Source organism: Notolepis coatsorum, assembly GCF_963971535.1.
Source record: "Notolepis coatsorum genome assembly, chromosome: 19".
NCBI lineage: Eukaryota > Metazoa > Chordata > Actinopteri > Aulopiformes > Paralepididae > Notolepis > Notolepis coatsorum.
The window spans coordinates 43,924,721-43,941,668 of NC_140183.1; the positions used below are offsets into that span (position 1 = coordinate 43,924,721).

The window sequence follows — 16,948 nt, forward strand, 5'->3', positions numbered from 1 at the left end:
ACAATAGCAAGTTAGCAACCGAGCGCGGGTAGAGAGATTAGTGTCTCGTTTACATCAGGGTCATATCGACCCTGTACCCGTTGCTCTTGAAGGGCTATTAGACAAGTACAGTACAATGAGAGAGGTAGTGCGACCTTCCACACGTTACTCTCCCAGTGAGAATCTGCGCTGCCAGGCTGGCCGCACATGCGTCGGAGGAAAGCATGAGACAGTCTCCGGCCTCTCGGACCAACAGTGGGGGGGGGGGGGGGGGGGGGGGGGGGGCGCACAACAACCAGAAAGGGGGTTGGGAATTGGCATAACGACTAACAGTGGGATGGGAGAAAATTCGTCTCCACAAAAGAAAAATGACATGTGAAGTATGTTGTGTGCCAGGTTCAAACAGTGCTGTATATGTACAGTTTATTCCTACTCCTATCCAAGCTCCGGGAGGGTCATCAAAGAGAAGTCGGGTCATCAAAGAGAAGTCGCCTATTCTTAGTCCTTGCCCCACAATGGTGGAATAACAAAAAGAAAAATGACATGTGAAGTATGTTGTGTGCCAGGTTCAAACAGTGCTGTATATGTACAGTTTATTCCTACTCCTATCCAAGCTCCGGGAGGGTCATCAAAGAGAAGTCGGGTCATCAAAGAGAAGTCGCCTATTCTTAGTCCTTGCCCCACAATGGTGGAATAACAAAAAGAAAAATGACATGTGAAGTATGTTGTGTGCCAGGTTCAAACAGTGCTGTATATGTACAGTTTATTCCTACTCCTATCCAAGCTCCGGGAGGGTCATCAAAGAGAAGTCGGGTCATCAAAGAGAAGTCGCCTATTCTTAGTCCTTGCCCCACAATGGTGGAATTGTCCTAATAAACTAACCTACACTGTAGCACTCAACACTTTATGAACATTGTTACTGAGACGAAAGTTAAGTTTACTCTATTATTACTAGATCTGGTATGTCTAGATGTAACACTGTATGTTACCCCGCCCCCCCCCCCCCCCCCATTCGCAACTACTTGTCCAGACCACTTATACTTGTCCAGACCACTTATACCCGTCCAGCCTGGCTCTGCGGCTCTGCAGATACCCCCTATTGGCCTATAGGGCACCGTTTTATGGCCATCTTTCAGACCAGCATGTCAATACCCTACCACAAGGCCAATGTAATTGGTCAAATTAACTCGTGATATTTTCCATGATAATACACATAGCGCAGACAGCCAGGCCACTTTTCCTCTCATCAATGCAGCCTATACATGCACGAGCAGTGCGCGCAGACTGGGAGCGCGCGTGGAGGCGGTCCGGCTGTAATCGCTTTTCTGTTGCTACCGCCAGTTAAATAGCACGGACACGAGCGCTAGCAGACGGTCGTGTGTTAAGGATATACTTTTCACCTGGGATTATAACACGGAATACAGCATCGACGGCCAGCTGCCAGGTAATATTAACGCACGCGTTTCACCGTCCCTCTTAGATGTACAGAAAGTAAGTAAATGTCCCGTGAAAGTGGCGTGTTTTCCAGTGAGGGGGGATGTGTGGGACGTGCCTCTCTTTGTGCCGAGGCAGGGTCAGTGCTCTCGATGCACAATGTGGTGGTGGACACGGACTGACTCCACACACGGTGAGGATTCTTCTCACATTTCCTCGCAGCTCATGTCGGCCCTGGCTGTGTCCTCGACGCGTCCTCCTCGCCTGTTTTTTTTGGAGGATTCTGGCTAAACGAATTCTCTGCGTATTTCCCCCCCGAGTTTCAAACGCCGAGGCCTATTCTTTTTAAATACCCCATAGCGGTGCGCTGCACCGTCGCGGGTTCTACTTTCCCCTGTAATGTAATGATGTTATTATTGTTGCTGCTTGGGCTCAATCCCTTCTGGGGGCTCGACCTATTGTGTGTTTCCACACTTAATGTCCGCGTGCTGGGTGTGTTGTTGACCTATCGTGTTTCATCAAGCAGAGCCCCGTGGGAGTAAACACCCAACTGAACTCGCCTTTTGATGCATTTCCAAGACCGCTATCATCATCACACATTGATAGCGTATCTCATATCAAGACGTTGCCATCATTTACACGCCTTTTCGCAAGTCGATACATGTATTCGACGAGTGGCTGCATTGTGGCGGTGATGATGTCCCTCTCAGAGAGAGAACGCCCCCGAGCTGTTCACCACTTTTTTTTAGTTCGCCGTTTTGATTAACTGCCTTGGTGGATATAGGCTGCCCTATCAATTGCATCTAGGTGTTATACAATATGTTTATTTGAGTTGTCTTTTGTCCGCTATAAAAAAAAAATCGGTTGACATGATGACTGACCAGAGCAACACTGACTCTTCATCATATGATTGACGATGGTCTGAAATTCCAACTGTCTCTTTTGATCAATAATAAGGGATGAAACATTTGTATTTGTTACTTTGTATAACTGTATAGCCTCTCTCTCTCATCAGCAATGATGGACTATTTGTTTAGTCTATTAGACCTGTTAGTCTTCAAATAATCATTACAACAGCCAATGATGACTACATTATATTCATGACTAATGTTTATTGTGTAAGCAAGAAAAGGGCAGAAATACACCAAACAGTGATGGGCCACTGAGTCCTTTATTTGCAGTAGGTCAAGAAGGCCACTTACATCTTAAACTTGTTCTAAACACAAAGGCCCTATACCTGGCTTAAACACGTCATAAAATGAAACTGGTTGTTCTACATCTATCTTCATAGCACCGCATGCCCACTGTCTACCATCAGTGTACACTCTGCATGTCTCACAATAAGTGGTCTATTCTCTCTTGACTTTCAAGCATATCAAACTGCATATTGAAATGACAGGCTTGGGGGCTAACTTTGGGTTTCCGCCAAATAAAAAATTGTGCTGGGGTGTCATAGATGGGGCTATTACCATTCTTACAAGGGTGGTGTTACATTGTCTCTGGTTGTCTACCGTTCCATTTTCAGGGCCCAAGATGTCCAGTGAAGTGCAGAGACCGGACGACAGTCCCAGCACCAGCGGGGGTAGCTCAGACATTGAACAAAGGGAATCGGTACCGCCTGAGCAGGAGCGAGAACAAGCGCAGCCCAAAAAGAAGGAGACCAAGATCTCGAGTAAAACCGCGGCTAAACTCTCGACCAGTGCCAAGAGGTAAAGCCTGTGAATCTGGTTCATGCCGGTGGTATTTACATTTAGGCAGGGTATGTTTGTTTTGAAGGCCTCTCCCTTCGTGCCTGGGGGTGTGAAGATGTATATAACGCCAGAATGGTCCGTGCCATCAGTGCCATCAAATCTTCTGCCGAAGAAGTGGAACCATATGGCAGACGTATATGGCTATACGGTAACCTATACTGTTGGGAGTTGAGGGTGTCGTAGTTGTCAGTTGGAAACGAGATACTAAGGATAGCCTGGCAAAACATTCAATAAAACATCACATTTATTTATCATATCGGGCAATGCAACACTTCCCAACACCCCCCCCCCCCTCCACCTACCTACCGACCCCGTGCCAAACTTGGCACTTATTCTCAGAAAGGCAGGCGATGACAGAGGCTACCAGGCCTTTTTCCTTTTATGATGGTGGTTGTTGTTGTGTGCATCTCTCCTTTGTGTACGCTGCACTTAGCCCTCTCTATGCATCCTCAAACGACTGGGGCTTTAAGGTTGAACAGCTCCACTGTTGTCTGAAGTGCTGTGTTTATGTCAACATTTAGTGTACTGGGCTATATGATGCTTTCACCCTGACTTGACTCCTGGCACAAAGCGGCATCTGGAAGATTGGATCTATTGCTCATCAAAAGTCCTGCCGCCCATTTGGCATCTTTATTTTTTACGGCGTAATCATAATTAACGAATACCACTTTCAATATGGAAACTGTTTTCCCCACTTATGTTCCTGTGTTTTTATTTCATTGCCGTATCAGGACTGGCATCCTTATAAATGGAGAGTTTCCTATTCCCTATTATTTAGTGGTCCATATTTGAATGCTTTTCACTTTGAAAATGGTAGCTGTGTTATTCCTCACAACATATAATGACATTAGCGGTTTACATATTAATAGATGTCCTCAACCGCTGTCTGTATCTTTTGCTCTATGTACTGAAATTCCCCATGTTGGATTGTAGAAGCAACAGATTGTGTTCAGTTGATTGGCTCCACTTTATGCCAGCAAGCACTTGAAGCTTGGGGTTCTTTTTGAAGTGATCCTTTCTTCAGCTCTCATCTCTTAAAAAGGGATTTTCCTCATTGACCGAGACTCAAACATTGTAATCTTCTTGTTTTCCAGGATTCAGAAAGAACTTGCGGAAATAACACTAGACCCGCCACCAAACTGCAGGTAAGGAAATGTCCTCCTTTCTAACGGTATATATCTGTAGAAATGCACAAGCCGGTATGACTGTGTAGAGTTCAGAAATGAACGAAGGCTAATGTTAAGCTGTAATGCATAGGCTTTTGTCTCTTGTTACACTGATGTAATAATGATATTCCATGTGTTTTGTTTGAGGTGGTGATTTGGGCTGGATTAGAGTGACTCTTGCCCGTTCTGGTGTAATTCTCTTTTGTGGATTGATATGATAACACATACCGCAGCCTCGCATGAAAAAGCAGCATTTTAAATCATATTATTCCAGCAGAGAGTGCATGTTGAAAAGGAGGGGGGGGGGGGCTGTGGTGTGACTTTAAAAAAAAGGAAAAAAAGCTGTTTCAATTCTCGTGTGGTTCCCCGTTCTGCTGGGGATTTGCCACAGACAATGGTTATTGTGTGCCACAGCCGTGGCTCTTGGCCCTTTGAGGAAGAGATATGGTCGCCGGCTAGTGGCAGACCACATGTGCATCATGCACTCCAAATGACAAAAGACGTCCCTCAGGAGGCAGCGGAGGAGCCGGTCCCCATTGACTTAAATAACACAAAGTGACGTTGTCATTGATTATGCCTCTGTTTATTACAGCGCTGTAATTACCTCTGAATCAGCACTCGGGAGGTGAATTAAGAGAGAAAATGGAGGCCAGCCCTGACTACACTAGGTGGGGGGGGGGGGGGCGGTGGGGGCTTTCGGTAGTTAGGAAGATGCACTCGATGGGTTTTGCTGAGATGCATGATGTTTTCCCGTCAGTTTCGGAATCAGTTGTGTTTATTTTTACGCACCTGTTTGAAACAATAATGGAAACTGGCTTTGTGTGACTACTGTGGTGGTGATGTGGTATTACTTCATCGCACACGGTCGTGGTTCCGGCATGAATTTGTGTCCCCCTCCCCCACACGGGTCTCATCTGAAAACGTTTACCGACAAACATTTAGCTAATCTTTTCCGTCCAACTTGAAACATAGTTTTTGTTATTGCACTGTGGAGGCTGAATGAGAGATTGTTTATTGATTTGTTTTCCTTGAGGACCTTTTTACATAATCTATTCCAAAGACTCCTTAAAAGAAAAAAAAACTAGGTTGGTGTTTCTTGAAGGATTTAGCTGGAGGACATGAGTGAGTCATTTGAAAGTAAAATAATCGCTAGCAGAAATTTCACAGTCATCGTCTTAGCAAGGAGCTAGTTGCCTGGGAAACAATTAAGCTCCCTCAAGGTAATCCTCTCTGTGTGCTCCCTTTACTAATACTCCAATTGATGGTACATTTTAATAACGTGGTTCCTGTGATACAACTAAATAGGTTATTGTTACATTATAACACTGCGGTCAAACATATCAAGAAAGCAAATTACCCGTGTGAGCAGTCAGGGAACCGTTACATATTTGCAAGAACGGGCGAACATTGTTATCATTTGTATGCGGCCCCGGCCAGGTCAGCGCATGGTGTCACGGCCTGTCGGCCCCTTCAGGAGACAGTGAGTTGTGGTAAAGAAGAGATCACCTCGGTACATTCAACACGCAGAGTCGGGGCCAGCTGCTGCATCTCTTCTCACCTGTGTCTCTGCGCGAAGTCTGCAGACATCCCCCTTTGTCCAAGCTAGGGAGTGGGGGGGGGGGGGGGGGGATCTCTCAGGCTTATCATCACGTAGTAAAACTGGTGATCTCCCGAGAATCGCCTGCCGGGCTTCGGATTGGATCACACTGCGCTCCACCGCGAGGTGGAAGGTAAACGCTTACTGTGTGTCAGGATACTTTAAGAGTGTTTCCTGGCTTCGCTCTGATCTCACAGCTTCTGTGATCTTAAACTAAAGAGGCTTTCGTGTGAAAAGTTGCTTTTAAGAATCCTGGTTTATGCTATGTCACTACTCAAAAACACAAGCAGGAAGTATTTAAATTCCTCTTGAAGCCGCCTCTTACTCACCGCTCGCTCCTCGCCTGTCATAAATCAAAGGAATGGGAACATTTTGAAACCAAGAGGAGTTGACATGGCAATTATTTAAACTGTCATACCACTTAAAATATTGTACAGACTTTTTTTTTTCTTGGTGCAAATGAAGCTGGATTTGAAAAGAGTAGCACTTTTCGTGACAAGTTACAATTTCAGCAGACCAAACTTTCATAACCAGATCTACTTTAAATAGGCAGAGCGACGCTGTGGGTCACCAGCACAAACAGCCTCTTCTAGCCCTTCTTTCCAAATAGTATAACGTCATGCCCCTATAATGCCCTAAACAGACCTGTCACTCCCTGATGACATCATGGAAGCCTGGAGGGAATGTCATCAGGATCTTTTATTTTTTTTACGTCCAGGTGGTAATTTCGTAATGTTGACTGACTCGCTGCGCCTAGACACCAGTATGCATCTCTATCATTACCAAGCCTTAGCGGGAAACAAACTCCTGTCTACGTATGGGTTTGACCTCTAATCCCATTCCACTTGATGGGATCATCTTCATGACTGTGATGGCTGCATATTAATGTTGTACTGCACCCCTCAGGGACCCAGGAGGGGTGACGCACCCAGAGCCATTTTTCACAGTTTTACCATTAAGTACAGCGGGGAGGGCTATCAATATTCATGAGGGGACGGGGACCGACGGAAGGGGGGGTGAGCACCAGAATGCCCCCTGGGAATTCTACTTGATCACTGTCCTCTGCACGGTAACTTCCGTGAATTAGCTAGCGGTAGGGAGGTCTCTGAGATAGGATGTCAATTTGAAGAGAATGGGGCCTACTAATGCATTCAGACCAACTACAATTGACCTTTGGCAAATTAGGCCTAATCAATGTCTTGTTTTGGAATTAATGCATTTATAAATACTAATGGATATAGTCAACACATAATTTGACATGCGCCTGACCTTTCAGTGCCCGGCTCCGTCCATACAATGCAAAATATGTGAACCTAAATCGGAGTAAATCTTGGTTCCTCTGCTGATGTGTCCAATCGTTTTCTCCCCTGCACACGTTGTGAAGCATCTGTTGAAATTGGTAATCTTTTAATTATTGCTTTCACCCCCTCGGCTTTCCAAAGAAAGTTTTGAGTGGGAAAAGAAATGGGGTTTTCAATTCCGATTTTAGCCTCCCGATCACAAAACAAGATAATCGAGATAAAAACGATTACGCCACATGCCGCGTTGCTCTCATTTTGTCTTGTTTTGTAAATGCAGCACACCCTTCCTTCACAGCGGTGCACTCTGTCCCTCCCACCACAAGCCCAAAACCGCAGTTTCAGCTCGAGAGGGCGGAGGGAGCCATGGCATGTTTCTCCGGTTGTTTCGAAATGTGTTTGGTAACTTGTAGAAGATGACAGAAAGGCAGCCTTTGGTTGAGAAGAAAAGTAAAACAAATTCAGACGTTGCCATATGATCAATGACAATGAGTAATCGTGTTTAATATTTGTGATTTCAATATCGATCAAAATAATTGTCATTATGATTTTTTGCCATAATTGAGCCAACTGGCCCGTGTCGGACTCGGTACCAAAGATGACTATCTCTACTGCTATGTGATCGGGGAACAAAATTAACTTTTTGACTTACCAGCCATTTGGCTGTTAGATTTTAAAAACTACCAGCCAGGCAGATTTTTTACCAGCCAAAAATTATAAATAGCTTTTTAGTATATCGCCATGTGTTATTATTACTATATAATACTCTCATATGCTATTTTCAATTAATATCATAAACAACATAAGGAATATTAGCATAATTGAGTGGACTGAAGGAATGAGTCAGCGTTAATAGTTTTAAGCATGGTTAGTGATACTGCAGACCGTTGCTTGGTCAATGGAAATCATCATAAAAACATCAATCCCATGTTCACCAACACTAATTGCCATTCTTAAATACCACAACGGCGGAGTGAGTAACGTTAGGTCAGGTTGGACACGGTCAGCGTGGCTATAGCATAGCTTCAAGTCCCTCCGTTGTGTTGCATTGTGTCTCGTGGTGTTACGTCGCCACACGACACGCTCTTATGGTGCTTTACTCCGCTCTCCTCCTCTGACCTTCCCGACTCGCTTCACAGGTCCGTAGTGTAATGGAGAAGCGTGACAGGCGACATGCGTGTCAATATGGGGAAGTGCCATACGATGCTGAAGAGAGTTTCAGGGCATCGAGCGCTCACTGCTGGAACTAAAGTGTCTTTCATTGTTTGTCATGTCATCTTTCAGTCTTGGGTACTCACCACCAGTCCTCTGTGGGTTAAGTGATATTTTTATGACTCGTTTAGCCATTCATGTATGCAAAGGCCTGTGTATTATGATAATGATATATGCTCTACATTATTCATAAGCAGCCACCGGCAAACATTTGCGCTGCATAAGAAGCTCAATGCAGGCACATACAGAGGGGGGGGGTGCTTACCCCGCCAAAATCTCTACCTCAGAAGTGGCTTGCTGAATTAGAATGGAGGTGTGGGGATAATGAACAGATTCACTGTTTTATTCACCACGCTGTAAAACACAAGCTCACACCCTGGCGAGAGGAACGGCCGCAAAGAAACAACTGCTCAAACTGCAGCTTCCTCTGTTCAATACCAACCGCTGTTTAAATTGATTGAACCAGTGTGCGGAATTGCCTTCTCCGGGGGTGAAATTGTGTTATTCACTTGGACTTGGAAACCATGCATGCAACAATATTCAGCCATCGTCACCCCTCCCCTCCCCCCTGGAAACTCGTTGTTTTCTGGATAAACCGTCCGGTCAGTAATTGCGGTATTCATTGTGGAGATGAACAATAAAAGGCTTGATTAAAAACAAACCATGTCATTTGAGACAATAAAGACGGGAGACGGGGGGTTGGAGGCGGTTGGGGGGGCGGGGGGTCACCTCGGCTGTTGAGCTACACAGTAATTGGTCTTGGGGCTCTTTCACGGTCAGAAGAAAAGAAGATTGCTTCATTAAAGTTCCTCTTCTGATAACCACAGCAGCCGCGCAGATAGAATGGGAGATCTTTAACTGAATGCGTGTGCCATTACGAAGGGAGACAAAAAAAATGCCTGGGGGAAATGAACTGAAATGGCGAATAATGCAGATAATGGCTCTATTTGCATGGTTTTCACAAGCTGGAAAACACTCTGATTCGCATTCAATTACTTTTTTAGTTTTTTTGTTTATCAGTCACTTGGCTGCTGCAGTCAACTCTGACCGTTTAGCCCTCTCCACTGCACACAAATCCCCGGCACTGGAGCGAACAGGACTTTTTTGTTGTTAGGAACCACGGATATTTACATGTTATTTGGCGGGTATTAGGGCTGTCTTAAATACTTCGAAGCTTCGTTCGATGGACATGGGATTCGAATGGGGAAATAAAATGTATATATATATATAAAAAAAAATCTAATTTGTTTTGGTGATAAATCAACTCTGCCTCTCTTTGTTAACACATTCATGGCCATTGGGGCCCGTCTAATCCCACTCTGAGGCCAGCTTTTCATTACAAGGTTTCACTGTGCGTGAGGTTGTTTGTAGAGCTAAATCTATATTTTATATTATTGCTATGTGTCCATTGACAGTATAAACCTTCCCTTCAATATGCCATAAAGATGTCTTTTTCGTCAATACGTTCCCATTTTATAGCGTCATGATATGAACTATATACCGCAATGTTCTAGGGTAATTCCTGCAAAGCTAGTTATAGGGCGCTAAGCTAATAATGTTAAATCGATTGGCGTTTCGGCCCTACACAAGCTAGAGTTAATCAAAATGCATATGATCGGTATCATGGTCCACCATGAATGCATGAAAGGGGGGGGGCGGGGGAAGTCGTTTCTGATGATTGATTACCAATAACTGCATTCGTTATTGCAACATCATACGTTGACCGGGTGGATGGCTATGAGAACATGACCCGATCAAGCTGAAATTGACGTCAAATCGCTCTTACCTGTGGCCGGTTGGATTCCAAAAAGAATTTCCCAGTTATTGATCGCCATCTCGTAGATCGATATGTCCATTGGCTGATGCTATATTCCTTTACTGCATACTGAATTCGGCGTCGCAATAAGTATTCCAGGCGATCGGTTGAAGCCCTTGCTTCAGGCTAACAGAAAAGCTAACCCGGAGTGAAAAAAAGGTGACACCCTGTCTGCAACAAGGGAAACTGCATTATCGAGACAGCGCCAATACCAGGATCTGGCCGGTACTGCACTTTCGGAGTCCGGATATGCCGTTTCCAGCCAACATATAGCTCCGTGACATTGAGTAGGATATTAAAATGGAATAAAAGCAAAACCGAGTGGTAACACGTGTATATATATATGTGGTTGGCCGTTTAAGACTGGCGCCCAATTACGTATATATACGTGGTTGGCCAGGAATGTGTTAACTACAACAAGCAATGCTGTTTGTTATTTAAGATGAGGTCGGACTCGGCACTGACAGATTTGTGTTCATTGTGCTGCTTTTATAAAGCTTCAAATGACTGCGTACAATATTTCATGAAAGCAAAGTGTTTCGTTTGTCTTAAGATTTAAAAAGGTTTACACTTTACTTTACTTTTTAATGTCGAAGGTTCGAATTAAAATCGAATCTCGGCCCCGAAGCTTCGAATGCCAAAAAAAATTCGAAGGTCAGCCCTAGCGGGTATATTGTTCAGGAAGCACATATTTACATGTCGTTATTTGGCAGGTATATTGTTCAGGAAGTACCACAGATATTATATATCTCTATATGGCAGGTATACTGTACAGGAACCACATATTTTCTCGTTATTTGGCTGTTTTCAATAATCCTTGATTCCCTCTCGTTGCTCAACCAATTCAGTTGGTCACTAAATTACAGATGCATACAGACGAAGGTAGACACAAATATGGCTAAATGTATAAACCACTATGAAAATTAAAATGCTTAGGAAACATTTCTGATCAAGTTGATTCGCTAAGGCCTGCATCCTCCCATTATTGCATCTTCAAGGCGATTGCTAGTGATGTAAAATGCACTCAAAACACAATATCTTTTTTTGATGTCAACATCAGCCGTCCAGGAAAAGGTTTACATTTCTTTGACTAAGTGTGAGTTGTCATGTTCATTTGACCAAGATGAGGAACAAAACAATTTAGATCTCTGTACTGGGCCTGGTGCAACAGCTTATATCAAAGGTGGAGCTGTAAGATAACTGACCAGAGATTCCACCGGTCAGAGAACCCCCCCCCACAGACTGTCACTCCCCCACCAACTGAATCTAATCTCATACTCCTCTGAGCTGTATACTTTAAACAACTGCCATACAGTCTCTTCCCCTGGATATATTTCCCATAAATGTCACTGAATGAATAGCAGGGCTGTCCCCTGGAGTCATTTAGTCAAATTATTTGACCATTAACACTTCCGGCGCCAACAGCAGAGGGCGCTAGGGCTGGGCGATATGGCCTAAATATGATATCACGATGTTTTCTGACCTTTCGGCGATACGCATCACGATGTTTTTCTTTTTTTCCCCAAACAATTCATTATGAGGCTTACCAAGACAGTATTTGAGTTTGCAAGCTAACATTAAAGACAAAATAAAATACCCATGCATTTAGCATTTTTATGTTATATATTAGATTTAGATTATTGGATTATTAGATTATATATTGCATATATTTAGCAATGAGATATTATATGATTTAGATATGAAATATGATTAATTGAAAATGGGGGACCCTGATGTAAACAAGACGAAAGTCTTTCTCTGGTCTGCATCCTCCAGTCCACTGTTGTTGTATTGAGCTGTACTGTATTGTACCCATTCTGCAATCTGTTAATAACGTTTTCATTCATTCAGACGGCAAACAGAATAATTTTGATTGACAGTCGAGTCTGCCAATTACGTCACACCGCTTGCACCAGCCCTGCTGTTCTTAGCACCAATCGGCAAGCGCGTATTAATTTTTTACTTCCGCTATATCCGCCATTGATTTTGACGAGAGCTCAATGACAACAACAACTGTAGCGGTAGCTCCCCGCGGCTGACGTTTAGCTTTTAGCTCCGCAGGATGACTAAACTAGGCATAATGATTTTACTGCAACGAATGTTATAATAAAAGCCTTTATTATCTGTCTGATTGAAAACTTTATTAACAGACCGCATAATGGGCACAACTGAGTCAGCACGGGCTGAGATATGAACGACTAATGCTTGCTATCTATCTAGGTCGACCTCGGACGTTGCTATGTAAATACACTGATGTTATTGAACGTGTAACTATATAACGTTAATGCCACAAAACGAATGCCTTTGTTATCATAAGTAGTAACTTTGATGCAGTAGTGTGTGTGTGGGGCGGCGCTGTTTGAACGTGTGGACCAGATTGACGCGACACAATCCTCTTGGGCAAAACATCACGATATCCACTATACGTTTAAAAGTGTATCGTTAATGAACTGTACCCGATATTTATATAATATCGTCATATCGCCCAGCCCTAGAGGGCGCTGATGGCCCTTCAGTGCCAGTTCTTTATCCAATGTAGGATAGGACTTATTTACGAGTGCTTAAAATATATCAAATATAATAGCAATAGATCTAAATAACACGGTGATCGTCAATGAGTTGCTTAGAAAATCGCTTCTCCGTACTAGGGCTGACCTTTGATTATTTTTTTTGGAATTTGAATCTTCAGGGCTGAGATTCGATTTTAATTCGAAGCTTTGAAATAAAAAAACAATCTTAGACAAACGAAATACTTTGCTTTCAAGAAATATTGTAAGCTGTCATTTGAGGCTTTATAAAAGCAGCACAATGAACACATCTGCCAGTGCAGAGTCCGACCTCATCTTAAATAACAAACCGCATTGCTAGTTAACAAAGAGAGGCAGAGTTGATTTAGCAAAGAAAAAATCATACTAAAATTTAAAAAAACATTTAATAATTTTTTTTTTCATATTCGAATCCCATGCCCATCGAACGAAGCTTCGAAGTATTTAAGACAGCCCTACTCCGTACTTTGGTCGGGGCAAACCTCACACACACACACGCTCCGATGGCGGTGTGAGTGAGGAACATCTGATTAACCCAAGATTCGTAACAAAGTCCTTACCTCACATCTGATGTCCTGCAAAAAGATTAATCAAATTCCTGATTGCCATTCCAAATATTGATAGTGTTTATTGATCCAACGTTATATATCCAAAACACATAATCCACGCTGCTCCGAGTGTCCCCAGTCAATGTGTTATAACGATACTGCATGCCCGAGAAGTAAAACCTGGACCGCACCTCTTAGATTGATGCACAGCCCCAGCCAGAGGGATTCCAATGATGTGCAATACCATCCAGGAGACGTTAGGCGGCGGTATTTGCCCTTTGCGAGCTCGGACCCATTCCCAATGATAACGTCAGGCTGGATGGATGAAAAATGAATGGATATAGCTAATAAAATAAATATCGATTAAAGCCTGAGATATCTCGGGTCTTGGCGCCCAGAGCATGGCGAGTTAACTCGAGAAATCTCGGGGTTGGCCTCCAAAGGGTGTAAGAAGTGTTTTGTTATAAAAAAATTAAAAAAATTGTAAATGTACTGCATTTATATAGCGCTTTTTTCTAAAGCTACAACTTATGCCTCACATTCATTCACACATTTACACACTGACGGCGGAGGCAACCGTGCAAGTTGTCAGTCTGCTCATCGGGAGCAGTTGGGGGTTAAGTGTCTTGCTCAAGGACACTTTGACACGCTGCTGGCATTTCTATAATAGATTTTGTGATTAAAGGGACTATTCTATTAGTTGATTAACCTTTTAAGGTGGAATCTGTATCAATCTACCAAACAGCGACCTCTAGGCAAAAGAGCCCCGTTTGGTATTTCACTTTGTTGACATCTTTTCAGACCAAAAAATTATTCGTATTATTTAGTATATTAGCTATATGTCGTTGTAAACTGTCTTTGTGAGTTGTAGTTCATGCAAGACAAACTTCATGAAAAAATTGCCAGAAAGGTTTAAGATGATCCATGTTTTTCCGACCTTATAGCTGGAGCGCACGTCAGTCGGAGACGACTAGTTTCCAACTTCCCACATCCGACTATAAACAAATGCAGCATCCGTACGGCCAGACGGTAGATTCTCAGAAGATTTAGAAGAAGAGATCAGAGAACTGACGTGGTCATTTGTGATGTCATTCTGATGTACAGCCTGGTACATGTACCGGTATATACAGTGAACGGGAGACATGCAATATTTGTCTTAATTCCTTTATTTTACATTGTATGCTAAATTAAACTGAAGTTAATTCTATTGACTATGACTACTGACTATTGATTAATAATAACAACAATAATCTGGAGGTATTAGGTGGTGAACCGGTGTAAAATGATTTTTCAATCACAATGTAGAAGGGATTCATGCACTGAGAATCATTGAATTGGTCCCTGGAAGTTCTGTGGTAATATTGTAATTCTGACCAAAGCTTGTTGAAAGGAGGACACTGTCCAAAAATGCCATTTGCAGTCTTACGTGTAGTTAAAAGGCTTCTAATTGTATGTACTGGTATCAACTCGAGCATTCTAGCAACTATTATCTTAATTAGGGATGTCCCGGTCGCATTTTTTTGCTCCCGATCATGTGATTTTGAGTATCTGCCGATACTGATCTTTCCTGATCCGATCTTTCACATTAGTAACCGATTTGACGCATTTTTGTCAGAAACTGGCGAAGCGAGACAAGCAGTTATTTTTTTTCGTAGCCGCATTTCTGGCAGCTGCTCTCTGATTGGCCACCGACTGACGCTCTCTGATTGGCCACTGACGCGTTTGCCCAATCGCGTGACGAGCTGTGTCTTTGCCCATTTCCGCGTCAAACAGCCTGCAAACTACCTGGCATTCTATCGCCATGCTCTAAGACAAACTCTAACCTTAACCAACTTCAAAAGAGTGCCTAAGCTTAACCAGTGTAGAAACAGGCGTCGGCCAATCAGAGAGCGTCTTGCCAGAAATGCGGCTACGGAAAAAAAATAACGCAGACAAGCCCCTCTGTTGCCTCAATAGCCCCTCGAGCGCGGTGGCTCACATTACATTCAACCTGAGCCCCTGAGAATGTGCTTCCTACGAGAAATATTCAAAGTTTCAATCTGTTTGCACATTAGTATACATTCACAGTGTTCGACTTACGTAAAGATTTGCTCCATTTTGGTCTGAAACGCAGACGATAATCCTCACAAAGCAGTTGACGTTATCCAGGTGAACGTTAACTTCATTCAAGCCAGGCATTGCAATCAATACAGCTGTTTGGCAAAGCACCAGCCGCCTCCCCCATTCCTTTGCTCGCTCTAGTCACATAACGTGGCTGTTTCTCAGGTGGCATATTAGATTGGTCGTGTTGAACGCAGCTCTGTTCTTTCCTCCACGTGGAACGTCCGCCTTGCAAATAGGGATGCACGATAATTATCGGGCCGATAATTATCGGGCCGATATCAGCAATTATGACGTCATCCCGATAAACTCTAACGTTATTGATAGCTCCGATAACATAATAAATTTTTTGGTTAAAAGAAATCCGGTGTGGGTGGATTTGGATGAAGGGCGCTTGTTTTTATTATAGCCTCCTCCCGTTTTGCCAGTACTGTGGTAAAACTGATAGTGTGTGGTTTAGGAACAGGGAGTTTTTCACAAATCCAGCGCTCCCCTTCTTGGCTGTGACGTAGTCACGTTACATTCGGAGACAGACAGTCGATCTGCCAATTACGTCCCTCCGCTTGCACCCACCTCTTCTTCTTACCACCAATCAGAAGCTCTCGTTCGTTTATTTACCTCCGGATTGTCGGCCATTATTCTACTCGGAGCTATAACGTTAGCTGCTCCCCGCCAGCCACATTGACAAGTACCAGCGCTTATACATTACTGGCAAATGTCTTGTTGCACTTGTGGCAATGAGTGTTGTCAGCATCGACTTTAGTAAAAATAGACCCAGACTTTTTTTGAGGAATTTAAACGTCGCAAACTAATCTTGTTGGCCGTTTTCTATCTCTCCTCCCTGGGTCTCTCTCTGCCTGCGCGAGCCGTGCTCTTACACACACTCGCATACACACACACACACACACACACACACACAGGTGCTGTCGAGAGCAGAGCTGTGTGTGTGTGTGAGTGAGTGAGTGTGTGTAAGAGCACAGCCGGCTGGCTCGCGTAGGCAGAGAGAGACCCAGGGAGGAGAGATAGAAAACGGCCAACAAGATTAGTTTGCGACGTTTAAATTCCTCAAAAAAAAAAACTCCATAATTTCTCGAGTACCGATAGCAGTACCGATGACGTCGGAGCTTATAAATACTAAAAAAAAAAATTTGATTAAAAAAATTATATATATATATATATATATATACATTTAAAAAAAATTATAATACAATAAATATCGGTTATCGATATCGGCTTGAGGAGCATAAAGATATCGGTATCGGTGTCAAAAAATCAATATCGTGCATCCCTACTTGCAAACATTGCAACTGGCTATTGGACTGGCTTCGGTTTCATTTTAAAAATGCTTCCAAACTTCTGACATTTTGTCTAGCTGCTCCGGGTCATCAGGTGGACATAACCTGCCAGTGTTGCGGGAGCGACGCGTTGTGAGCTTGTAGTTCTGCTATTTTCGGCATACGTCACTGTTGTGCGACGGTGTAAATGGAAGGAAATGCTTTAG

At 43.5% G+C, this 16,948-nt stretch overlaps 1 protein-coding gene across 1 annotated transcript in view; it reads left to right on the forward strand.

Annotated features, from left to right (window-relative positions):
- Nucleotides 1–1,284: 1,284 nt before the first annotated feature.
- LOC311246237 (ubiquitin-conjugating enzyme E2 E2) overlaps nt 1,285–16,948 on the forward strand; it is a 49,211-nt gene continuing 33,547 nt past the window's right edge. Inside the window, exons 1-3 of the mRNA XM_084336362.1 lie at nt 1,285–1,423; nt 2,939–3,122; nt 4,259–4,309. Coding sequence (XP_084192488.1) covers nt 2,947–3,122; nt 4,259–4,309 — 227 coding nt within the window. The 5' untranslated portion in view covers nt 1,285–1,423; nt 2,939–2,946. The remainder of the gene's footprint in view (nt 1,424–2,938; nt 3,123–4,258; nt 4,310–16,948) is intronic.